At 40.8% G+C, this 26071-nt stretch overlaps 3 protein-coding genes and 1 long non-coding RNA gene across 5 annotated transcripts in view; 1 reads left to right on the top strand and 3 right to left on the bottom strand.

The window, feature by feature from the left end:
- The window catches only part of ptpn4a (protein tyrosine phosphatase non-receptor type 4a), an 85513-nt gene extending 75125 nt beyond the window's left edge, over positions 1-10388 (bottom strand). Inside the window, exons 1-2 of one of the 2 annotated variants that reach the window (XM_049594281.1) lie at positions 9851-10388; positions 1505-1586 (exon numbers count right to left, since the gene is read on the bottom strand). The gene's annotated coding sequence lies outside the window, so the exon portion shown is untranslated. The remainder of the gene's footprint in view (positions 1-1504; positions 1587-9850) is intronic. The other variant, XM_049594280.1, reaches the window with a different exon arrangement.
- LOC125899768 (uncharacterized) lies at positions 5619-7919 on the top strand. The gene is made up of 3 exons (XR_007450770.1): positions 5619-6079; positions 6253-6421; positions 7426-7919. It is a non-coding gene; the product is annotated as an uncharacterized LOC125899768 (long non-coding RNA).
- A 4050-nt stretch (positions 10389-14438) lies between the features above and the next one.
- On the bottom strand, positions 14439-18194 carry tmem177 (transmembrane protein 177). The gene is made up of 3 exons (XM_049594796.1): positions 18083-18194; positions 15819-16076; positions 14439-15576 (listed from the first exon to the last, which is right to left on the bottom strand). Exons 2-3 carry the CDS (start codon positions 16017-16019, stop codon positions 14845-14847), a joined length of 933 nt encoding a protein of 310 aa, XP_049450753.1. The 5' UTR covers positions 16020-16076; positions 18083-18194; the 3' UTR covers positions 14439-14844.
- A 174-nt stretch (positions 18195-18368) lies between these two features.
- Positions 18369-21125, bottom strand: LOC125900148 (zinc-binding protein A33-like). The gene has a single exon (XM_049594951.1). The coding sequence runs from the start codon at positions 20961-20963 to the stop codon at positions 19569-19571; it is 1395 nt and encodes a 464-aa protein (XP_049450908.1). The 5' UTR covers positions 20964-21125; the 3' UTR covers positions 18369-19568.
- Positions 21126-26071: the final 4946 nt, after the last annotated feature.

Raw genomic sequence — 26071 nt, 5'->3', positions numbered from 1 at the left:
TCAAAATTTGGAAACATCCTTTTAAATGTTAATTAAGAAACATAATAATTTAAATAATTGCCAAGCCCGCACACACAGCTAACACAAACACACTGTCTCTATATGTGGTTGCTATATGCAAATCAAGTGTCTTTGTAAAAAAAAGTTAGCTTGAGGATAGGCTCAGGATCATCCCTGCCCTCAGGCCCTGAGTTAAAGTTCAGAAAGGTTAGGCCCACGTGTCAAAAAAAGAGCATGGGGGGTACATGCGATTTGTGCGTATGTGTGTGTGTTGTTCAGATCCAAGCTCACATGGGTGGACACACCCTCTGAATAAGCATGCCCATCGGCCTGTGTAACCAGATATCTCTACGCATGTTGTTGATCCTTTCGCTCTTACTTTCTTCACTGCATCATCTCACATGCACAGTGACGACACTCACAGGCCCCATCTACATTCGGCACACGTCTGTTGACTAAAATATAGGAAGTTATGGAAAGACAGAAACTACAAACACCTATATCTTGAACAAACTAGTCATGTAGACTAGGATTCAAGACCGGAGAGGCTAAAAGGAAAGGAGAGAAGGAGGAAGGGACAGAGAACAAGCCGGACTATGAAGAAATTAGTTGCAGCATGAAATAAAAACAGCAGCACTAATGTCCTGTATTTCTTGACTGCCCTTTATGTTCTTGTTTCAGTTGGCGATGGAATCCCTTCGTGCTTCCTCCACTACATCTCCAAGCAAAACAAGCAGCGGATAAAACAAGGTTTTACCATGTAAACTGTTGATGTTCCAGAAATAACCCTGTCAAGTGTCACACAAAAACACACTGCAGGTCTGAAAAAGAGGGCAGGAAACTCAAGGTTTAGAAACACGGTAACCCGTGTAAGAGTCTCTCACTAGTGCTGCTCGTTTGCCACTGCCTGACTGGAAGAGTTGAATTATTACAGGTTCTGTAACTCCTAATGTTGCCACTTTCTAGCTGCACAATTGGAAGTAATTTAATCTATGGAAACTCTGAGAAAAAAATACTAAACCTGGGTCTTTCTTTAACCTCTGCTGGTCACACCTCAACCTGCGATCAAAGACAATGAACGCTTGCTAACTCTCATGAGGGGGGCACAGCAGAATAAGAAGTGAAATCCATTTTTGGCTCTGACCCACTGTTCTTAAGCAACTGTGTCCTTTGACCTCCTGAGGTATTCAAGGCTCTTTAAGCAGCTGTTTCAAAGGCAGACCTGAGACACACTCACACACACGCACTAAGCTCAGGTTGCACAAGCGGCAGGTTATAAAGAGCGCATGGCAATGGATCTACAACTCTTTGCTGGGCAAACTGTAATACACCTTTAAGGAAATGGTGGTTATACGTGTAAATGTGCCTAGAAAGGTATATGTTGCTGTGTGTGTGCATTTTTGGGGATAGTGGGAAGGGTGATAGTGAAGGAAAGGACAAGCCAAAACACGCACTGGAGCGTAATTCTTGAGTAAAGAGTGAGGAGCCAGCTGTACTCACATACCTGAGGAGTGTAAAGGTGGGGGTGGGGCTGCAGTGGAGAGGAGTCCTCTCTATAGGTATAATCATAACATCCAGGGGGTATTCTGTAATAATACGACAAGGAGCAGTGGTGGTCAGGAAGGACTGATCTCATCATCTTAGCCCCATTTTGACTCCAGCGTCAGTCTATGAGCAGTTTGCGTCTGAAAGACGTCTGACCAAGATTGATGCAATAATTCCCAACACTCGTACTTTTGTCATCACATCTGAGCTAAGTCCTAGTTACCTTTCTAGTATGTATGCAGACTTCAATAAGGGAGTAAAACCCTGTGTCAAAATTCAACGGATGACTTCCATGAAAAGTCAAATATGATTATATCACTATCCCTCCAACGTAACTGAGCCAGGGGAAGTGGTCACATAACGCCGACAGTGGAGCAGCAGCCATTTTGCTGCACAATGTATGGCATATTGTCTAATTTGATTGCAAGGGCCGTGACTGTGACAACAAACAAGCACACTTAGAAGTGTAATATGAAAGAGTTTCTTAAAAAACAATGTGTAACTCATACAAAAGCAATCCCCTCTCATTCATCACTGATGAGTCATTAGAAGTGTGTGGCAGTGTATTCATCTGCAGAAACCCGTCCAACTGCTTGCATTTTATAATTTTCTTCTTACTCAGGTGTGTTTTGGACATCTCCAGCCAATAACAGTGCACAGGTGAGGTCTGGACTATAGCGAACAGGCAGAAGGGACACATATCCAAGAGGGAGCTATGAAAATCATGGACACAGCTCCAAATAGAATGCAAATATATCAAGGCGAAACACCAAGTGGACAAAGCTCATTCTGAAACAGGAGTAAAAGTGGGGTTGGCCTTCACTTTCGCTTGCGAGCACTGATGGAGAGAATGGACAATAACAAACGTAATGTTCCTACATTACTACAGTAGCTTGCAGTGTTCATATAAGCAATGTAGGGAGGAGAGGCCAAGTCTGAACCTTGTGTTTACAAATGGTAACTGACAGTTCCTGTATGATCCACCTTTAACATCAGTTGCATTTATATTTGCTTTGCTTAAGTGTGCACACAAGCCAATATTAAAGTCAATATTAACTTATAGCTAAAGCAAGAAATGTATACAACTGCAAGCAAACAACATGTATCTACAGTTCAATGAATGAATGATGTCTGATGAGTAGCACCTATCGCCCAGGAGCACATCATTAGTTTGGTTCTGACTGATTAGTTAGCAGCAATAATTTAAAATTGGTTCTTGGTACCAATCCCAAAAGACAACAGAGCTCTGGATGGATAAGCTGAGTAGAGAGTCAGACAGAAGGAACTCCACATGTTATGGAAAAGAAAGGAGCGGCAGGGATTATGTTCTATTTGCTTTGTAAGCACAGCTAGAGTAGAGCAGAGCTACACATGTGCCTTTATGATAAAAATATTTCATATTTGAACTTTTGAATGTACTATGAGAATTGGATTAAGTGTTCCAAAATGGTGCTCCATTATACAGAAAATGCCTTTTCCTTTTAAACTTGGATTAAGTACATCTATTATTTCAGGCCAAACATCCACTGTTTCACATATTCAATCCACCCTTTGATGCCGATCAGTTGCACCCCATCCCCTGCTGTTTGCCCACCTGTCCAGCAGCCCTCGTCTCCCATTCCCCCATTTATCTGAAGCCCATCTCTGTGTCTATCTGTGTCATATCCAGTGATCATCAATGATCATGTTAATCCTTTAATGTCTTTATGTTGCGCTGTCTTAATCCAACCTCTGCAAGGCTAGCTAAGTCTCTCTCACATCACCCTAAATATAATCTAGCTAGCTTTATCTCCTGGCTCTGTCTGCAAAATCAAGCCCTGCATTTTTCAGAAACTGGGTTAGAACACACAAGTGACTCATAATGGGGCAAATACCGATGATGAATTACAACAGATATCTGGAGCCACTACTTATGTTGCCAAGGCCTAAAGGCTTGTGGGCCAGTGGAGTAAAAGAAGTCAAACTCTCTTGCTAAATCATAAAGTTTTGAGTCAATTTGTAGATGTAGGTACGAGAGAAAAAATGATCCAGTGGTCTTCAGAAAGTCAAACTACCACACTGGGGTATAAGCAGATCAAAAGATGGAGGATCTCCAAGAGTCTGTGGAATAAATTTGAATGTGATATGCTCTACAAATTTTACACCTGCATCAAATTTTAAGAGACAATAAGTAAGTATAATTAGTTTAAATATCATTGATAAAAATGTGTGCTTAATAAAAACTGTCATTATAGGATCACAAGCGCTGATTTCTAGTACTTTATAATTATGGTGTCAACAATATTTACACATAAGAATCAGATATTGCGCACACATGCGGAGTGACAGTTCTCGCTGGTGTAGTCTGATTTCTGTATACCTCAACATAAGTGGTGGTTTCATAGCATTTACTCAGTCTGTGTGTGTGTGTGTGAGAGAGAGAGAGAGAGTAAGAAGGTAGGGGGTTGGTCTCGAGCTCCTCTCTCTGGCTGGATAACATGCTGTTTCAGCTAATCAAACCATTATGACTGCCCACTAACTGAGAACACCATTACCATAATATGCAGTTTCATCTGATTAGTTATGCATGATCCAGATACACCAACGCCGGGCACAGGGAGAGATAGAGACGGAGAGAGAAAGAGAGACAGAGTGTGCGTGAGGAGGATGGGGATGGGATGGAGGAGGTGACCCTGATCTGACAAAAATATGTCTAAAAAAAAATCTTAAAATGGAACAGAAGGAGAGCTACAACCACTACGAACTCACGTTCCATGAAAAAGGTCCTACTGAGTGATATAATGACTCATAGGACTCATTAGAATAATCTTATATAAGCATGAAGAATCACTGGGATCTATATGACAATACCGCCACTGTCCAACTATGGATGCATTCTGTTCATCCCTAGACAAAATGAAGCCGTTATTTTTCATATGAACTCCGGACAATGTCTAGAGAATCAGGTCCAGAGTTGCCCTTTCACACATATGGCACGACAGGAGATCGTCCATGTCGGATACGTTCTCACCTACTGGAGACACTTGGTTTGATTTAGGTGAGGAGCACAAGAGGCAGGACATGACTTAAGAAATACGCTGCAGAAATTGCAGTGTTTTGTTTGTTTAATCTGGCCATGAACAGCCGAGTCTCATGCCATTCCTTGAATTTATCTGACGCTTTTGGCGATGGCCCTTACTGACAGAAGTTCCTTAGTCTTGTCATCCCTCCAATTAGACATATTTGTTGGTGTCTTTGTTTAAACGACCCTTCTTCTTCTTCACCCTGCGATGTCTATCTTCTTGCATGACAGAAATGTCATCAGCAGGCCCCCTCGCTCGCTGTGAATTCTCTGGACAATGACCTGCTCTATTCACATGTGGGCTTAATCGGACATTACACGGACTTTGTACTATAGGGAGCTGGCACAGTTAAGTCCGTTTATTGCCCTGTCCAACTAATTCCGACATTTGCATCCTCACACACAGTTCCTCTGGGTAATATCTAGACAAGTTCAGGGTCGCTGTGCATGTGTGAAAGGAACTTAAGTCTTCACCCCTACTAGAACTGAACCCATCTACACCCAATTCACAAGGCCACTGTTATTTTTGTCCCTGTGTTCACAGGCAGGAAATAATTATTTTTAGTCTGGGCTTAAAAATTTAAAATGTATGCACACGTGTCTTTTCCTCTATTTTCTGAATGACAGTGTGACTAAAATGCTAAAAGCCTGTCAGATGCATCCACATGATACTATTATTCTTTTCTACCGATCCAAACTCACATGTCACCATTAATATGGCACTCCTCGCTTCTCATTTTGGGGAGTCTAGATCTGTCAAGGCACCTTCGTCCTGGCATTCTGTAGCTGTGGTATCTTGCACAGAATAAACACAGCTGTGTTTGGGGCTTCGGAGATGATATTCGCCAAAGACTTGTGCCATATCCGCCCCAGCAACAGACCACTAACTAGCTGCCTTTCTGAGAGCTATCTGGCTGGATATTTATGTGAAGGCATGGCTGTTTGGCTGGTTCACTTAAGGACTGCCAGTCAGACTGAAAGGACTATAGCTCACGACAACGATGGAGATCTGAGAGGGCTATCAGCGCATGCCACGTTAGGCAAAATTGTTTTCATGCCCTCCTGTGGGCATATTTGTAAATCTATGGTGACTATTTTGCCTCCCGTTTCAGAGTGACTTATTGGCAGTAATTTCCCCTCATGTGATTACAGATGCAAGATGCACAACATTCAAGAAATAAGCTGGCACAAAATCGCTAGTAACTTGGCAACGGTCGGGTCGGTGTGCAGTCACTGTTAACTGAAATGGCCGAACTCTTGTCTATCAATGTGCTCTGCTCACTGCGCTTCCCAACTGCAAATAGGACTGTGAGCTTTCCAAAGGGTTATAATAGAATGAGCAGGCAGCTGGTCCTCTTGGTTAAACATGAACAGGCTGCTCTTTGACAGGACTGTCACCAACAGTCAGCGTAAGTCCCAGTGAGCCTGGTCTCACTCAAACAAACAAGAGGATCATATCAGGGATCTTTAAAGGTAAGTACTACTCAATTTGAAACATGCACAAGTGTGAATCTTATTAACCAAGTTGTTAATTTGTGTAAGGTGTGAAAAAATGCAACTTGGTAGCATGGAATTGACAAAGAATAAAAAAATTACATTATGGTGACACAAGTGAAAGTGAACTGATACTAACATTTTTTTCACAGCTCTTCTGGCAACGAATCCAAGCTTACTGATGTAAGATACGCAGATGCTAGCATCTCTGAAGTCTGATAATGTATCTTGCCTGCAGCACCCAGCCAGCAGTCTTCTTACCAACGCTGTCAGTTAGCACCAATACCGAGCTGTCAGCACAACTGAGCACCACGCTGCAAGGTAGGGTGTGTCTTTTTCCAACGTTGAGACTAACCAGACATAAGGTGTCAGGCAAAGATAGAGAGAAAAAGGAAGAGCAGAAAACTCAAAGCAAAGAGGAAACGCTATTTCCCTACTAAACACTGACTTCTTGTGTGAAACAGTGGACATTTAGGCACTTAATGTCCTGCACATTCTCTAGCGTTCTGTGCTCCTAGCCCATCCCACTGTGTATACACATGTCAGCCTTTCAAACCGGCAAGAACAATGGCTGACCTTTGACTACTTTGCTATGTGGGCTGGTTTATGATGTTTAACCAGGAGGCTGTCATCTTTATGCATCTTCTCTGCAGGGCATCAGCCAAACCTGTGGAGACACATCTGTAAAAGTGGCATGATGATAAAGTGGTGGTGAGAAGGATGTCCAAGTGGTCATGAATTTGCTGTACCTTACTGCTTACCACATTTACACTAATAAAACAGCCTAATGCTTGCACCAATAAACTCAAGTATTGAATATAAGTGATGGATGAAGTAAGAGAAGAAATTCCTCCAAAAATTCTGAAGCTAATTTTGCCCCTGTTGTAAAGCTGCAGGCAATGTTGACCAACAGTTTCTCAAACTGTTGTGCATATAGTACAGGACTGCAGGCTACGCCCCAAGACTGAGAATAATTTCAACTAAAGTGAGGCCTTTGGCAGAAATGATTAGTCATCGTCTGACTTTTATTGTGTTGGTTAAATATCGCCAAAAATAACTACTAATTGTTGGAAATAAAGGTAAGAGTACATTACAGCTTGCCCCGCACCATGCCCACAGTTGAATTTAAGCCAGCCGCTTTGGGATCTGATGATACTCCCTAACTCCCAATTTGCTCCCATGGGATCCCCCTGCCCTTTACAAGCAGGTGCAGATTATCCCCATTACCCCGGCCACACCTGTGCCTCCTCTGTCTCCCACGATCCATATCCTCACCTCACATCTTCCCCTCACTTTTTGCTATCTGTTCTCTCTCTATCTCACAGACGTTTCTGCTGTATGCCATGGGGATGGCAGGTTCAGGTGCGCTGCTCAAGTAAACCAGGGCCATTGCCACAGGCAATTTAATCCTCACCAGCTGAGTCCATCCACTCCTAAAACTCAAGACTTCTTCTTCGTTCGGAAGGCGCAAAAGCAAAGAAATGTTCAGTTCAATGAAGCATTCTCCTCAGCACATCATTTATGAAGGCTGCAACTAACAATTTTTGTTGTCAGTTGATCTGTTGATTACTTTCTCAATTAATCATTTAGTTGTTTTGTCTATAAAATGTAAGTAAATGGTGAACAATGTTGACTGGTGTTTCCCAAAGCCCTAGATGATGTCTTCAGATGTCTTGTTTGGTCCAAAACCCAAAGATATTCAGTTTATGGTCGTAAAAGACTAAAGAAACCAGAAAATATTCACATTTAAGAAGCTGGTATCAGACAATTTTTACCTTTTTCCCTAAAAAAGTACTCAGATTAACAGGTTATCAAATTAATTGCCAATTATTTTTTATGGTTAACAACAAATACATCAATTGTTGCGACTCTACCATTTATGAATTTGCAATATATAAATAAAAATGGCTGCATGTAACAAAACCAATGAACACACACTTTGCTCAGCATTATTTAGTCATGTTTATGTGACAACGGCACCACAGCACAGCCTCCAATCCTACGGTATGTTTCAGCGATCAGAGATTGTGCCATTAAAGAATCCTGGATGCCTGACTCTCCTATCTTTACCCTGAGCTGAGCTAAAAATCCAGTGTTGCAAAATAATCCGTACTACCACCGCTTTAATATATAATATGGTGTCCCAAATAAAAATGTGCAACACGGCAGGCCTAATTCCCAAGATAAGTAGTTCAGCTTCTGCAGCCATCAGCCTCTGACAAGTATTCCCAAACGCATTCAGGTCAATATCAACATTAGGTCAAAAACACCAATTTTTAAGGGGGAAGGCATCTGCTTAGGTTGCTTATGTGGATTCCTTCGATGATACTGTAGAGAAGCTATTGTCACTGTCTAATCTTACATATTAAAATATAAATATGAACAATACACACAGTGTGATGAGGGTTGGGGGCCCCCTTCACAAATCCCTGGGAACCCCCATCCATGTTTTTGGGGCTGCTGACACTTGGAAACCCGAACCCAGCAACTGGACTCCATTCACAATCCCTTCCTTTGCTGCCCCTGACTGAGATCCCATTCAGAACCATTTGTGACTCTAAGCTCCGGGGCCCTTAAGTCATTTTGCAGTTCAGATAAAGAAAAAAGACAAGAAAAGAAAGCCAGGAGGGAGAGGTAGAGGCTAGACAAACAGGACAGAGCAGGGTCCATATGATCTCAGCAGCGGCAGCAGACTGGCAAGCAGCAGGCAGCAGAGGAACCGACTGCGACCCAAAAGATGTGGCACGGATGGTGGAGGATTACGTCATCGAAAAAAAAGGAGGACGCCTCATCACAGCAAACCCTCGCATCTATTACTTAACAACACATAGTTAACAGCTTCTCGGTCAGCAGACATAGCTGCTTTCCTATCAATTACTTTGCAGAAAAAATGAATTATTGATGCACGGGCGACTGAAGCAGGGTCGCAATAAGCAGCTTATCCATATATAGGCCCTCTCGTGTGACATTTCTGGGATGTGACACGTACATGAGAGCAGTTGTAAGCAAACGGTGCCTCTGCAATCATTACCAATGAATGACAAAACCCTACATCGATTTCACTTGAAGGGTCTGTATTCGCTATGGGCTATCTATTTACCACGGATGCTATATGGTGAGACACACAGTAACACGGCAAAGCGACTCCCTCAGTTACCACTGATTAATGCCTGTTAAATATGATAAAGGAATGTCATTTTTGAAGCCACATCCGTCACATCACTGACGCCGCACTGGCTCCATTGAACGCCAACTGGACGCTGTCATTAAAGGGCTTATTGTGCACTGTATAATGAATGAGCTATTAACGGCCTTTTAAACTCAATTATAAACGTCGACTCGAGGTAAGGCCGAGCAAAGTTTAAATAATTCAGTAAAGCTTTAAATGCAAAAGCAATACTGCGCACACTGGGTTAGCGAGTGTTTCGCAGCTACGGTAAGTAAGCTGCAAAATATTGAATGGGCTGAGAGGCAGCTAGCTAACAAGCGAGCTACACAACCACTGGCTATTAAGGTTATGGTTTAAAATGTGTCTTCTGTTTCTTTTTATGGTACCAAACTCAAGCAGGCACAGTTGTATTGATAATATGGAGCATTTAAAAAGGCGCTATCACAGTGTTATGTCGCAATGTTAGTCTTTTTAGCTGCGCGAGGAGCAACTTGTATAAAAGTGACAGCGCTAAGCTAGCTAGCTAGCTAACGTCAGCTGGCTGTAAAAACTGGTGGCCTGTGAATGAGCGTCTTTCTTACCGTCATAAACTGCTCCAGCGGCGTCCAGTTTTTAAGGAATATATTTTTTGCCGTGTGAGGAAATGTTTTGTGTAGGGGCGATATAGCCCGAACATCCAAGATCAGTTCACCCGCTGCCGATGAAACCCGAGCATCATCATTATCACCGTCTTCATCAGTACTGGGAGTCCGGCGCTGCCTCACACACATCCATCCAGCAGAGCGGGGCCTCCTCCGGGCTCGACCATGCGACTGGCTCGGCGACGACGGATAATCCACAAGACAGGAGCCCCCGCAGTAACCATTGGCTAGACGAGGCGACTAGCAGTCATTTCAGGTCGAGAGAATGAAAAATATATTCCCACGCATGCGTCAAAATGAAGAAAATGTTATCGGGGAGAAGGTTACGAGTGATAATCTATGGGTATCTGATCACAAAACAGGCAAATGTTGCGTTTCTGACTTTCCTAACATGAGCCTCTCAGTTGTTGTCAGCGTTCCCTGGTCTCTCTGCAGCTGCTTTGCCTGCCTGCCTGCCTTGCAGCACAGCAGCGATCAGCATAGCGACGTAATGGCGCAAAACGAGCGCACAGGGGCGGGGCCACGGAGCGGGAGGCGCGCGGTTTGGTTTTTGAGCTCACACAGGTACAGCTACTCCAAAATATAATCTTAATATTTCCACCATTAGCTGCATTGTAGCTCATGTGAAGAACATAATGGCAGTTTTGTGTGTTTGTCTGGGTCAATCAAATGATGCTGTCAAAGCATGTGCATCATGTCACCACTGATATATAACCTGAGGTGAATTCAGGTAACATGTGACTTGAGGTCAAAATGGACCATTGAATGAATCATTTTGATTAGTATGAGATACTTAGGTGGGGCAGAACAGAGAGTCTAAAACTCACTGGACCCAGATTTTGCCAGGAAAGCCATGAGGCATGTTGATTTTCTTATTTTTGGTGATAAAAGAACTGCAGCTAAAATAACGAGGGTATAACAGATATGGTTGTAGGATGCTGCATTTTATTAAATGATTGTCTTATAATCAAAATATTTTCACAATACTTTTACTTTTTTTGAGTGTGTACTAAATGCATTCAGGTAAAATGGGACAAAAACAAACAAACATAGGAACCATTTAAATCATGACTTATGCTAGTGTGTGTCACCCTGTAAAGATGAAGCAGTGAATCGATGTCAGCCACAACTGTCCAGGGTTAGTCATCATCATTACACACACACACGTCCATTGTAGAGAATACACCACCAAGAAAACAGGGAGCAAAAGAACAGAATAGATGGATTTTTTTTATTGAATTGTTGGGTTACAATAATGTTTCAGTGAATTAATGGCTGAACTGATAAACTGATTGAACCATTTAAAAACAAACATGACAGTTGCATTTTATCTAAACATGTCACTGGAGTGAGGCAGGGGCTCTTTGTGTGTTTGGCAACATTAATCTTCATAGAAATATAGCAGGGATCCATAACAAGACTTTTAGATGGTTTTCTTGGCAGTTTACTAAAAAGTGTTCAAATGTACCTGACTTCACCCCATATATTTTACATGATCTTAATCTGTACTGGATAATGTAACACATGGAAAATGTGCATACTGCAGGTTGTACAAATTATTTTATTTTTTGCATACTGTTAAAAAATATTTAGTTTAGTTATTTTGCTAGTGCACACACAGTAGTCTACCTACTGTCTGATTCAGATAGAAAACGAGATGCTGTGTCAACAATACAATTTGCACATATTTCTTATGTGCTGAGAAATCCTTCTGTATACCTTGAATGTATTTGAATGCACTGTTTTGTGAGTAGTTGTGAATAGGTAGGTGATATAATGCACTCGTGCAAATAAATTAACTTAACATTTAACTAGATTTTATTTTATGTTTAAAAATGCCACCAGAATTAAATAGAAATAGAAATAAACCATGCCATAAACTCAACACACATACACACTTGGATTTGATGTTAATAGAAGATATTTTTTTACTTGAATTTCATTTTAAAAAGAGCCACGTCCCTGCAAGAGTCTTAACTCCAGAGTGAATATCATTGTGTGGCTTTCAAAATAAATGCCATTATGAAAATTATTTTTTTCTAGTTTGTTCTCATTCACTTCAAGTCCAAGCCTGTCCATTCACACCAAATGAACCTGTAGCCCTGTCATTCACAAGGCACCATGAAAGAATAGTAGCAAGCTATGAGAGCGGTGATGTGGGCTGTACTGACCTCAAGTGGCTTGACAAAGAAACAACCTACAATGCCACTAACAATGGCCCATTGTACAGTAACTCTGCTTGGCATACAATGGAGTAAGCAGATGAAGCAGAGTGGTGAGAACAAGACAATAAGCCTAGTGTTGTTGATATGCATATCCCAAAAGACACTTTGTAGTCGGCAAAATGATGAAGTAGACCTAAATATCCACCCAAAGATTTTTTTTCTTCTTCTTCTTTTTCACAGGAACATTCCTAATCAGATATGTATTTATTGATTTTTTTTTTCCAACTGTGTTTTCAATATAATATGACCTGAAGATATGAGGATTATTACAGTACAACAAAAAATATTTGGTTCATATATTGGTGAAAGCATGTCCTGAGTGCAGGGTGCAGCGCGTCGAAGCCTACAATCTGCCGTATAATCATGAATCTGGAACATATTCCGCATCTTGCTCAAGGGCGCTAATGCAGAGAGGACACTTGCTGTCAGAGAACACTGAACCCAAGCTGTTCTGGTTAAAAACACTGCCTTTATTCTACCAAATCTGCCGTCTACTTTTATGTCCAAATTTTATTACACCATGTGCTTTCCATTTTCAGCTCTATTGACCCATTAAAGAAGAACACAGTGGGATGTAGCTGCCACTTCACTCTATGGACAATGATATAAAAAGTCAGTGTATGTCTATCTACAACACTATTAATTATGTGCTTCTATATTTAGTTCAGTCCACAGGGTACAAGATTGTAATTGTAATTAAAACACCATATCTGAACCTTGTTAATATGCAGACGGACGACCTGGGGGAACTTGGGTCCTATATGATGAGTTCTGAGCCACAATAAGCTGCATATTAAGATTATTATCGCTAAACAAATTAGATAGGGTCATGCAAATGACGCGTGGGAACATCGTGTTACTCTTCCTGAAAGGTTATTCAAGATCTGACCTGAGATGAATGGAAGAATGCTGCTGTTCATTATAGTGAACACAGCTTGATGTCATATTTATAAGGACAAATACATGGTTAAAGAGCTTTTTTAAATAGATGCACTGGGAAAATACTGCATTAACTAGTTCTATTTCATCTTCTCAAAGTATGCACATATGGATGATGCATACAGCTGCATTGTGGGGGGTTCATTGCTTCCATATTTACACATTAAGACACAAATAGTTCGGATATTATGATGGATTGACCTGGCTTTCATTGAGTGGTAACACATCTGAAGATACTGTGCATGAGGGTGCTTCAGATTCTCTAACACAGCTAACAATGAACTGCTATTTCTCTATAAAGAAGCATTCAGCTGAGCAGCTAAAAGCTCAAACATCAAGGGCAAACTCTTGAGTTTGTTTAAATATTTGTACCCATGGTGAACATCTGTGATATGAAACTACTGAATCTTGTGTTGCGTTGTCATTAGCCTGTATTTTGGTGCTTCACTTTCCATTTCTGAGAACGGATCAACTGATTCTACATGGAGAAGAAATTAGAAGTTTCAGCTTCTGGGATGTGAAAAAATTCCACTGGCTGTAAACAATGAGCTTGCCACTCAGGATAATCCACCGAGGTCAAAGGTTTATGGATAATCCAGTTTCTAGAACACTGTTTATTGGATGACGTGTTGCTGTTTACTTGTTTTGTATTTTGGTTTTCAGTTAAATGATCAAAAACAAACTAAATTCCATTCACCTTGATTGTAATGGGATTGCAGCAGCTATTGGGTAGATGGATATCTCAAAACCTGGGCAAATAAACAGAACTATACATGACTAGATACCAATATATGTATGTAAGGATATATGTTTTGTTTGTTTGTTTGTTTTTGTAATATGGACAAACTGGCCTGGTAAACAGCAGGGGTGGGGGAATTAATTGATACAGCATAGTATCGCGAGTATCGTGTGGTAATATCGTATCGTCCCACAGTGCCAAGTATCAAATTTTTATTAAATAAATTATTAATACCACAAATTCAAATTACACTTTAGTTAGCCTACTAAAATAATATAATCAATGGCTTTTTCAGTCCACTAGATACACTTTGCTGCTGCTGCAAAAAATGGCTTACGTGAGATGAACACACTGAAATCTAGATAAAACGTCTGATGAGTTTTTCTTTGGAAACATAAGTTACAGTTGAAAAAAGGTAATAAATCGCAATATATTTTATCGCAACATTATTGCATCGTGGCTTAAGTATCGTGATAATATCGTATTGTGGATCCTCTGGTGATTCCCAGCCTGTAGTAAACAGAGTGTTTTGCAACACTGATCATTTCTAATAGCTTCTAATTCTAAAATCTAGAGAGAAAGAACAACACCGTATTCTGCATGACAAAGGCTGTTCACCCAGGTCTACTCAGCAACATTTATTTTATTTTATGCTCTGAACAGGCTTCAGAAATATCTATTTGAACATTGGGTAACCACTGGAATCTTGTCTTCTGTTGGATAAATAACCCACCAGTCAAACTGTCCATTAAATACTGGACACCAAAGCACTTTACAAGGCTGTCCTGTCATTTGTGTTGTTCCGCACTTCGGAATTCACAAGATGTTGAACAAAATAACATTCATCTTTCGTGGGATGACATACTTCTATGGAAAAAAATGTTACAAATGATTTTGGCTTGGGTTTTTTTGCTTCAAAAACAAACTCAGGAACCATCTTATCCTGCTTTTATTCAACAGTCTATTCATGATTAGCACAAGGTATAGATCGACAGGTTCAGCTTACATCCCCCCTGCCACCTCACAGTCTCTCAAGATTTTTCCTCTCTCAGCAGAGTGAGGATCCCGTCCCTTCTGGATGTGTACGGTGTGTGTTTCAGCTGAAGCAGGTGAGCAGGAAACAAGTTCCCACTCGGGGCGTACATCTCCTCTCCCTTTCTCCCCATCAGGGAGCGCAGTGTTTTGTTTCTGGCAAGAATCTTATCGTAAAACTCTACCCCTCCTTTGGCGTAATCACGAGAAATTCCTGCAGCCTGCCGGTCAGAGCTATAGTCAATCCACTGGCCAACAGCATCCGAAGTGAGGAAGTAGGACACGGCACCGAGCCCCAGTGCCAGAATGTTCACGCCCCCGCGGAGTAGCACAGGCCTGGTGTGGAGCCCAAACACCTGCTTTATGAGCACGCTGTAAACCCAAACCCCACCCAGGCAGAGCGGGGCAACAGCAGCACTCACAACGGGTCCTCCGGACTGCAGGCGGGCCACTTCTCGTGCTAAGGCGAACTTCTGTGCCTCAGGGGAAAAGACCAGTGCCTCTTGTAGAGCGGCGCCAGTTTCGCTGCTCCAGTCCACCGTTTTGCCGTTGATAAAGATTGTGCGATTGGTGATGCCACTAGAGTCATCGCCAGTGCTGTTAAAGTTTGCTGGGATGCCGATTTGAGCCCCTGCAAAAAGCCAAGGGACACCAGCACCAACCGGATGGAAGCCAAAGGAGGCGAAGGCAGAGAAGTTCTTGGTTGATGTGATACCGTAGTCCTTCAACACCTAAAATGACAACATTGGAATTTGGATTTTGTCACTTTCTTTTTACCGCACTTTATTAAAAACTGATGTTACTGCACCTCCATAAACTATAAAGCAACACTTTGTGAGTGCTGTTGTTTAATTGAAAGGTTAATATCTTCCTTTAACTGTTCTTATTTCAACTACTGTAAAAATGATGTGCAATAATGCAGATAGCCCTGCCACAACTGTGTATTAAATATAACCTGATTGGACAGCACTACCTGCTGGAAAACGTCCTCGAGCTTTTTAGACAGTGTGGCTGGTTCTCCATTGGACCAGGCCTGATAGAGCTGACGGTAGGTGTGGTCAGGGAACACATGGTAGAATATTTTGGCGGCAAACACCCCACCACAGCTCGCAATAAGCAGTGGAGTCCTGTACTTCTGGAGAAGCACCATGTACTTGAGGAAGCGGGACGCCATGTCACGTCTCGACTGCTTTTGTGTCAGTTAGCTGCTGCGGACTTCAGTAGGTGGCATCTGTGAAGGAGGCAGACAAAACATTTATGAGTATACCAACGGGCCTGCAAGTCACAGATATGCAGAAGGTGGATTCAATTCAACAGAAGCATGACACTGTCGGAAAAATTCCCTCCCTTTCGAAGAGGTAATGTAGAGTTTAAGTGTCTCTCAAGGACACTTCAGGCAGGGATGTGAACCTTTGTTGTCCTGTTGATGGAATACTTTCTTTAACCAAGAGGCCTCCGTAACATCACCTTCATCACTATGAGTTAGCTTCAGTTAAAAGCTCTATATCACAATCCCTGGCCATTATGTTTTCAAGGTTAACCAGGGAGCCATTAACACCAGATGGGAACATAATAGCTGACACAACTAATGCATTGTGTTACTTTATGTTCCAGTCCACACATAAAGCCTCCTCCAGGAAGTCTGCCTCATATCGACACTGAAAATGTGGGAACATAACATCATGTCCTTGCCTGGTCTTGAAAGGCACAGTAAAGGGACTGTTCTTAACATATCAGAAGAAGGGGAGGCTGAGGTGTCAATTTTTTATCTTTTAATTTTTTTTTTAATCCTCACCCTCCCAAGTGAGGGGAAGGGCGAGGAGTATTTTTCCTTGAGCTTCCCTGAGTGACTGGGGGAAAATACATGACCCTTCCTCCACCATGAATAGGCCCTAATTCTTTTTTTTTTTTTTTTTTTAAACATTTACGCCAAACGTTGATATTTGAGCCAATGTAATCACCAAATCAAACAGCTGATTCCTGAAGCAAAATGCAAACCCTTCTTACAAATTGCATCATCCTCACACAAGCTGTTTGTGCAATTCTGCAGAATATGGGTGCATGACAGCCAACCTTACCACACAAAACCAACAAAATTTTATAAAGCCTTCACATGACACACTCCCCACGCACGCAGCCAGTATCAGCAGCTAGAAGCTAGAAAGCTAGAAAGCTGGAGCTAGAAAAAGCATTGTTTTTTTTGTTTGTTTTTTTTACTATTATCATGCATGCAGGAGTGCAGCATTTAATGTTTTTTACAGGATCTGGCTAATGGAAATATTTTGTTAATGTCAAATTTTAGGTGAGAAAGGACGGCAGAGGAGATACTAGCACACCAATGAAACTGGGCTGGACAGCAACAAAAAGGTCCACAGGCTGAAATCATGAGTGTACTTTGCACATTCTTCTTTTAGTGCACAAATGTCCTTAATAAACTGACTATTTTTGCACTGATCTCAGCCTGTGACCTTTTGTGCCTGTCCTGCCCAGTTGTATTGGTGTGCAGGTACGTCCTCTACCGTCCTTTCTTGTCTATTGTACAAACACACCCAGGACAAACTTTTTTGTTGCCCTAAGTAGTTTCACAGTTCACAGCGGCCCTAAAATTTTAAGTGAGACATGTAAAACAAAGTGATTTTTGTGAAATATCACTATCTTAAGCTTAGATTTCGGTATGTTTCCTGAGGGAACATAAGTCCCTCTTCAATGTTTAAAAATTTGACATGGCTCCCCTATTTTGTACCCCCCAATAAATAACGAACAGTCTCTAACGACAGTTTTCTGAACTTATTTGACACTCCAGGCTGAGTGAAATTACCAATGAATGTCCTGCTCACGCTTGAACTACATGGAGGGCCATGCAAATAGTCATACACAAAATGTTAGCAACCTTATTAGTATCAGGGTTTGGGTAGCTTTATTTCATTTTCTAGACAGTGCCGAATTGAAGTTAGCATAGCAGTGCATGCTAATAATTATAGTCTAGTAATATCTAGTTATTTAACGTCGCTAAAACAGTACACAACAGCACTAAAATGCAACAACTACCGTTAACCGCCTCCACTGCTGCAAACTAACACAATGTAACGTTAGTTTTTTTGTTTGCGGCACATTGTCCACAATGTAACGTTACAGCAACATTAGCTAAACAACCGCTTTCCGTTTTAGCTCATAACGTGACTAAAAACAACGGCAATTTACTGTCTAAATATCAAACACACATCTTGTTTCACTCACATGCTCTCCACATCTTTACAAGGACAGCCGACATAGTTATGTGACAGAACTGTTCCGTCCGTAAAGCGATTTAGCTGTCGTCATGGTGTTGCGCGACAGTTTTACGACAGTGGATGTAACAGTCTGCCTGAATGTTAGTACCTTATACAGTGATGTATTTTCCCATTTGTAGAGTAGGAAATCGTTTATTCTAAACCACATGTCAGGTAGTATGATTGATAAACAAAGCTAATAAATTGTTGTTCAACGATTTATTAAAATAACAATAATAAAAATGCACACACTCTTATTCAGACACAAAGTGTTTTATTATTCTTGTTAATTAACTGTTTAACTGTTTTACACACTTAGATAAGTGTAACCATTTAAAGTGAACATTTAACAGTAGTCTTAACACACTCCAACAGTGAGGCAGAGAAATGTAAATAAAAGATACAATCAAGTTAGCTGTTCAATGCAACAGTATATGACCACAGAGGTACCACCACCCTGATGGTACCTTAACAAAGTAATAATAAAGTATCTTATTGCTTTGGTCTATACATTTTTTTTCCATTTACACACTCAAAGTTGTTTAAAGGCAATTTAATAACAAATAAGGAACCCCACACTGTGGTAGAAAAATGCAAAATAATAAAAATAAAAATACAGTCAAGCTTAACTTTCAACTATTCAATGTAATGGTATCAACACCACCCTAACAGTACTTCAAAAAAGTGTAAAAGAAAGAAAATTACAAACACAAATGAAGTAACAAAGTGACCATCTACATGAAAAATCCCTGAGACTCCCTGCTACCATTTGGTTTGTGGGTAAAGGTCCCTGTTGTAGATTCAGAAAAACGCAAAAGTTAGCAAAGTAATAATAAATTATAATAATAATAAAGTATATTTTTGTTTACATCTTTAAATTATGTATATTTTTTCATTTATACACTTCCAAAAGTGGATCCATTCAAAGTTAAGGAACCCCAAAACTGCAGAAGAGAAATGCAGACATATACATAAGCATACATAGACACTCAATCAAAATATTTTAACTATTTAATGCAATTGCACTAATCCCACCCTGATTGTACCCCAAAAGGAAGAAAAATACAAACAAAAGAATTAACAAAGTGACCATCTATGTGAAAAATTCACTTTTCTGTAATTGTGCATATATTCAGTTACTACGGCTGCATATTGGTAGTTTTTACTATATTTTACATTGCACACATCTCTAAATACACAACTTTAATTATTCCCAACTCTGCTCCAATCTGAGTCTAAATTTATTTACAGTTTCCATGTGTACATTCTGTTGCGTTCTCTCAGCATGTACAGTACTTGCCTATACTGTACCATCATTTATTTTATTTTCATCCAATGCAGCGATTGCCCATTACTTTTGTTGCCACAATGATGACCCCCAGAGATAAAACAGGTTCTCTGGCTTGATAAAAAAAAAATATGGCAAATAATAATGGCGCATCACCAAATCAGTTTCACACAATAGCGTTGCTGTTAAAGAGGTTCCTTGGCATTATCTTCAGTGGGTGGTCACTCCAGGTGTTGAAGTATGGAAACAGTCGGCTGGTGAATGCGTGTGTGAAGGTATGTATGGCTTTGTTAGTGTCTAGATCAATGAAGGACAGCCTCCCTTTGTCACAGTCCAGATGCACTCTGACCCTCCAGAGCCTGTGCCTCAGAGGGAGGACAGAGCCTGAGCATGATGGGGAGAATGCTGTGAATTTATCATTACAACACCTCAGCATCCATAACCCAGACAGTATGTTTCCCGTCCTCTGGGCATCCTGTGCTATCACACCCAGTGCCCACACATGATTGTCTCTCACCTGCACGTCCCAGCTGTGACACCCTGATGTGAAGCCCTTAGCGCCCAGGACACTGCGGTGCTGCTTCATCCTCTCTGGGGTTGCGGCAAAAGTCTGTTTTGGCCCACATCTTACATTTGTCAGATCGTTGGACATGTGGAGCTCTGGATGGGCAGTGTTGGGGTTCAGGATCACAGGGGTGTATGACACCACGTTCTTCATCTTCCACCACACACTCACCCTCATATTTCCCAAGTGTTTGGCAACATCGACCCGGGCATCTGTGAGCTGCTCTGGGTCATCCGGCAGGGGGCGCTCAGTTACACTCTTTAAAGCTTTGACTTTAAAGAGCAATGCCGTGTCATCATCTCTCAGGCCTTCCTCGATGGTGTTTATGGTACTTTCCATGGCCTTTATCTGTGCTGTCAAACCTGCAATCTTGTCCTTCATCATCCCTCTTTTTTGCTCCTCTTCATCTTTCAGTCCTGCGAGCCTGATTGCTTCCTCCAATTCCAAAAACTCACGAATTTCACTGAACTCCTGTTTTATCTTGGTCTCTGTCTCCCGAGCTTGAGTCTTAATTTCTTCATCTATTTTGTCCCAATTTAGTTTCACTTCGTTGAAGAGTTTCACTTTCTCTTGCAGAGGACTCAGGTAATCCCCCAGGTCCTTTCGGAGACGCTCTGCTGCCTCGTTAACGGGAGAAAACCTGTGATTTGTATGCAGTCTTGAGTCTCTACAGACGAGGCAGACAGGTGTCTGGTCATCCTGGCAGAAGAGTCTGAGCCTCTCGCTGTGGAGGCGACAGAAAACCCCTGGGTCCATCTCCAGCAGATAAGTCTCGCACAGGGTTTTCAACACCAGGTTGCGAGGTGGTAATTTACGTATCGACACTGCCTTGCAAAGAGGACACTCACGCGATTTTTTCGTTTTCCACCATGTCTTCACACAGTCATTACAGAAAGTGTGGCTACAAGGGAGAAGCACGGGGTCCTTGAAGATGTCCTGGCACACCGGACAGGATAGCGCCTCACTTTGAGCTGACCAGGTGGAGGTGGAGGCCATGTCTTCCGCTGCTTCTTCTTATCTGTCCGGGTTTACAACTTCTGCCGACTGTCACAACTTTCTCTTTACGCATAAAGTCTCTGTCCCATCGAGCTTGTCCACCGTCTCACATCTGCGCAGTTGGTTTCGAAGTTGAGGGGAAAAAAAACATGCTATCTCTCTTCCAATTGGCTGTCGTGAAATTAGCTAATGACGCATGGTGTTGCTCGTGCTGAGCCATATAATAACCTTGGGAAATGTAGTGGTTTCCACAAGTCAGTGAAGTAGGCCTACTATAGGAGAATGCTAGGGGCGCCATCATCCATAGGGGGCGCCACTACTATTACTTTGAAATATCACATAAGGCCACAACTACATAACTACATAGCAAAGCCTACTAAATAACCCTGTCTGGGTTCCCGCTGCCTCATGGATATTGTATTGATTTACATTGTAACGCGTTCAAGTTCTGTTCAGTGAACATGAGTATCATGACATGTTCAGTGTAATCTCATAAAATATAGCTTTTGGCGAGAAACTTGAATAAATACAGTTTGAAGTAAAAATGTGTTGATGTTTTCACAATAATCTAAAAAAAGATATTAGAGAGGGAATCATGACGTATCAAATATAATAAAAAGGCTTTTTGCTTACTTTTTATATATATTTTCCATGTGAAAGATTGTTATGTTAAAAGCTGTTTCATATGTGTATGATTGAATTTGTGTTCATTTTAAGGTAGTGTAATATAGGACTGAATGACTTTATAACTGTTCTTTTTTTTTTGTAGTGTATATTTCTGTGTTTCCCTGGAACATAAGAAGAATAAATAACAACAAACAAAAGAAACACCAATATTAAAACATCAGTATCGGCTATTAGCGAAATTGTTATTTTGAACATTGGTATCAGTGTCGGCCCAGAATGTCAAAATTGGTGATTCCCTTGTTAAATTACAAAGTTAATTTAAGTTAAGTTAATTTTACAATGCTGTGTATTATTTTATTGTTTATTCTTCTGAACAAGTTAATTTGTGATTGTTTTTTTTTTTATTGATGTCTGATTATTATGACACGTTCCTGTTTTTAGTTTATTTTTTTCCTATTAGCTGATGTTTTTATCTGCATAAATAAATAACCTAGCTTTTCTGGGGTCCCAGGTATGGGTGGACTATGAAACAACATGCTCATACATAACAGCAAGACAAACAGATGTTTTGGTGGGGTTTTTCACCTCGTTTTTGTTGTTGTTTTTGCATCTTTTTGTAGTCATTAAGCATATTTTTGTGGATTTATAGCTCTTGTTTGAGACTCCATGTGGTTGTTTTGTGTCTCTTTGATTTATTTTGTTTCTTTCTTGGTCATTTTCATTTCTGTAGTTATTTTGTACAGTTTCTTTTGCTCAGACCAGGATATCTTTACAGGCCATTTATTCTGACAAAAAAGGTGAATAACAAAATCCTCCGTCAGTTGTCAATTCTGTAACTTACCCCTCTCCTATGGAGTTCAACAGCAAAAAGCACCAAGTATGTTGCATTCAGTACTTTTAAACACAGACAACATACCTGATAAAAGAGGTCAGTAACAATGTCTTCCATCAAACGTCATTTGTGTAACTTGAAATTACGTGACACAGGTTTATGTTAACATACTACACAGTAAGTTTAAGATAACAAGATAACTTGCACATGATGTTTATGTGGCAGGGTTTCAACAGTATGAACATTTTACAATACGATACCGTAGATAAGTAAATGTACACAATATGATAACCAATCATTTTTATGCCACAGAATACCCTGTATACTCAGGCCAAACACTGTGGTTAGATGAGAGGATAAAAAACAGTTTCACAAATCAGCACATGACCTCAATACCATGAAAAGTGGCCTCTAAACAGGCCTTCAATAAAAACACAAGATGGAGCTGTGACAACAACCTTTAACTGTGACGAACCAACATGAACGCATGATCGGTACTATGCTGGTGCACAGTGCTAAGGCTGGTTGATTTGTCATCTCTAAACTGTTTAGCCAAATCTGTAATCATGTCTCCAAAAGCTTCAACAGAAATGACTTGTGAAGGCTTCAGGTCTGACTGGGTAATGGGAGTGGAACTAGCGGTGGGGGCTAAAGCCATCAGCTGGCACTTCTCCACCCCAAGAGTAGTATCATGCCCACAACCATTCATAGTATGAATCCACAAAGTAGAGACAGTAAAACCTTGCACTACCCATAGGGCATATCAGGGCTGTGATTATAGTCTATATTCTGGCTCAAGTATGGTCGTAATTTTTAGTTTTGGTTCAATTTCTTGTTAGTATTATTATTTTTTTCAGTTGTTTTTCTGTTTTTTCTGTTACTTGTGACACGGCTGCTGTTACACTGCAGTTTCCTTCTGTTTCCTCCCATATGTTACTTGGAAAATGTAATTTAAGTAAAAAAAAACCCAATGTGCCCTTATATTGTCTCCAGCCTCCCTCCACCCTGCAAAGGATAAAGAGGTATGAAAAATAGAAGGATAGATGGATTATCTTCATGTATTGATGTTAAACTGATGATTCCTTTTTTAGTGCACTGGATGAAAACCTGCCCAGTCGGCAGAAGAAAATGTTGGTATTGTATGTTTCTGCAAACCGCTGACATGTTACCTTTGTACCTTTGTTCTATTTATGTTTCTAAATTGATGCAGCTCTGATAACATGTATAAGAGCTGACTTTGATGTGGCTCAAAAACTTCAGTACTGGAGGCTGGCTCTGAGGTAAGTTTCACTTTCAGTTCAGGTTTGAATAACAAGGTTTCAGCGAAAGAGCATAGGACTGGATAAGTAATGTATGCTGTTTTCAGTGGAGGCATGTGAGAAAAACAACGATTCTTGACGAATTTTAGGTAGCACGGTATGACTAATTCATATACAAAGGGTCATTTTATGGATGAGGTATTTCCTTTAAGTCGATTCCCCCCACATCTCTCTTTTTTTCCAAGCCAGTGCACTGTGGGTGTGAGATGGGAACGGCTCATTAAGGCCCTATTGGTATTTTCCATCCTTCCAAGAGACCTTGGCAACTGCAATCAGTGTGTTGCATTTGTTCTATGGTCACATTTGTCTAAATGAATGAGTAAATAAATGAAAAATATATATTGCAAGGCTTCTGTCAGCGTTTGTTTTAATGTTAATATTATTATATTATTCATTTTTTACGTTACTTTATTCCTTATCTTGTTGACATTTTTGATCTGCTGTTATTTTCTCTATCTTTGCCTGTAAGGTGACCTTGAGTGTCCTGAAAGGTGCCTATAAATAAAATGAATTGTAATTATTAGTGTAGTTTAAATAGAACAAATAAATAGAAGCAGTAATATCAATATAAAAAGACTTGCAGGTAGAACTTTTAGAAAAGGAACAAGCCAAATTTAAGTTACATATTTACAAATTTACAGATGAATGTCATAGACCTTATTAGTATATGTTTAGAATTTGTGTCTATGGTAGCAGACTCTGAAGGTGTGTGTGTGTGTGTGTGTGTGTGTGTGTGTGTGTGTGTGTGTGTGTGTGTGTGTTTCTCCGTTCAGGAATCTTGGAACCACCTGTTTTGCACAGAACCATTGCCGTCAAGGATGTGTCATCAACGTCAAAAATCACGGATTACATGGATTACCTCCAAATTTTCATTCTGTTTTTAAAGATACTTTTTTTACCCAAAAAACAAGCATGCACCAAATAATAATGACAAAATGCAATGCTCTTTTTTGTCAGTTTCGTACCCTCTCTTTCCAATCTGCAGAATATGACACGCTGACTGATGTCCTCAGGGTTCACATTTCAGGTCAAGGAAAACCCATTATTTTTTGTTCTACTGTTCCCAGCTCTGTTATAGCATGAAGCCAAAAAAACGTAACTGCAACGCACTGTGTGGCCCATAGCTCAGACGCATTAGAGACTGGCCAAGCTGGTTACTTCCAATTCAGCATTCAGCAAACTTGAATGGGGATAAAATGATTTAATCATGTAGCTCTTCCAGACTTTTGAAATGTTACTGGACAAAAACTGGATTAAACTCTGATAGTGAATCAAGTCATTTCGCGGGGAATGTGACCCCAAAAAAAGGAATTCATTGATTTACAGACATCTCTTTTGCCTTAAATCTACGAGGAAAAGTCTTTTTGGACCACATAGCTTCACATCACTAATGTAATGACACTGTTTGGCCACACTGATACCAATGCACGTCAGGCTATGGCATTAGGCTAGGCGTCTATGCAGAGTCCACGCCATAGACATCAATTCATTTCTGAAGTATAAACCTTGCTTAAGTCAAGATGCTCTCAGTGGTACTCTTGTTGAAATTTTGGAGTAGTTTCTGTGAGAGTTGGGCCTGTTACATACTATTATTGGGCCTTTTTAACCAGGTTTGAGGTGTTAGACATCCATGTCAGCTGTTATGACACATTGACACAAGGAGCTTTAAGGTTTCCATACTTTCCACTGCCTCTCCATGTATATGGAGGGAAAGTTGGACTTTACTGTTGGTTCTCCTGAAGTCAGTAACCATCTTATTCGTCCCAGAGCAGGGGTGTCCAATCCTTTTAGAATAGGGGGCCAGATAAAATAATTTGGCAAGATTAGATAGTGGCCATGTCTGCGACCTAACAGGAAATGTCTGTTACTAGGTAGCCATTTGTTTGCCTGTTACTGTCTGTTAATGAAAACACATTAGTTCACATTGGTGCATGCCTACAAACTGCACGATAGTCATGCCATTGCGGCGTGTACAGAAAACAGCAAAATGAACTTGCTTGATTAACCAATATTGGGGTACATGTAGTACATTTTGAAAGACAAGCCGCAATTGGCCCCTAGGCCAGACTTTGGACATTCCTGAGGTCGTCATTACATCATTCAGCAGATGTTCAACCTTGATCCTGTGGGCATCATAGATGGTGTCGTTTGCAAATTTACCTATTATGTTAGAGGTATGAATGAGGGTGCAGTTATGGGTGAAGAGTGCGAAGAGCATAAGGCTCAGCACACAGCCCTGTGGGGTCCCTGTGTGAAGGATCAGAGTGGAGGATGTGTGATTACTAACCCTGACTTGCTGTGGTCAGTCTGTGACAAAGTCAATGTCCCAT

This window comes from Epinephelus fuscoguttatus, linkage group LG13, assembly GCF_011397635.1.
Source record: "Epinephelus fuscoguttatus linkage group LG13, E.fuscoguttatus.final_Chr_v1".
Taxonomy (NCBI): domain Eukaryota; kingdom Metazoa; phylum Chordata; class Actinopteri; order Perciformes; family Serranidae; genus Epinephelus; species Epinephelus fuscoguttatus.
The sequence above is the reverse complement of the archived record's forward strand: the minus strand, read 5'-3'. Positions and strand labels throughout refer to the sequence as shown.

Bases quoted from the DNA above. Each gene is read 5' to 3' on its own strand.
- tmem177 (XM_049594796.1), bottom strand. From the start codon at position 16,019: ATGGCGTCCCGCTTCCTCAAGTACATGGTGCTTCTCCAGAAGTACAGG. The intron at 15,577-15,818 runs GTAGTGCTGTCC...TTGTCATTTTAG, and splicing joins TCGAGGACGTTTTCCAGCAG to GTGTTGAAGGACTACGGTAT.
- LOC125900148 (XM_049594951.1), bottom strand. From the start codon at position 20,963: ATGGCCTCCACCTCCACCTGGTCAGCTCAAAGTGAGGCGCTATCCTGT.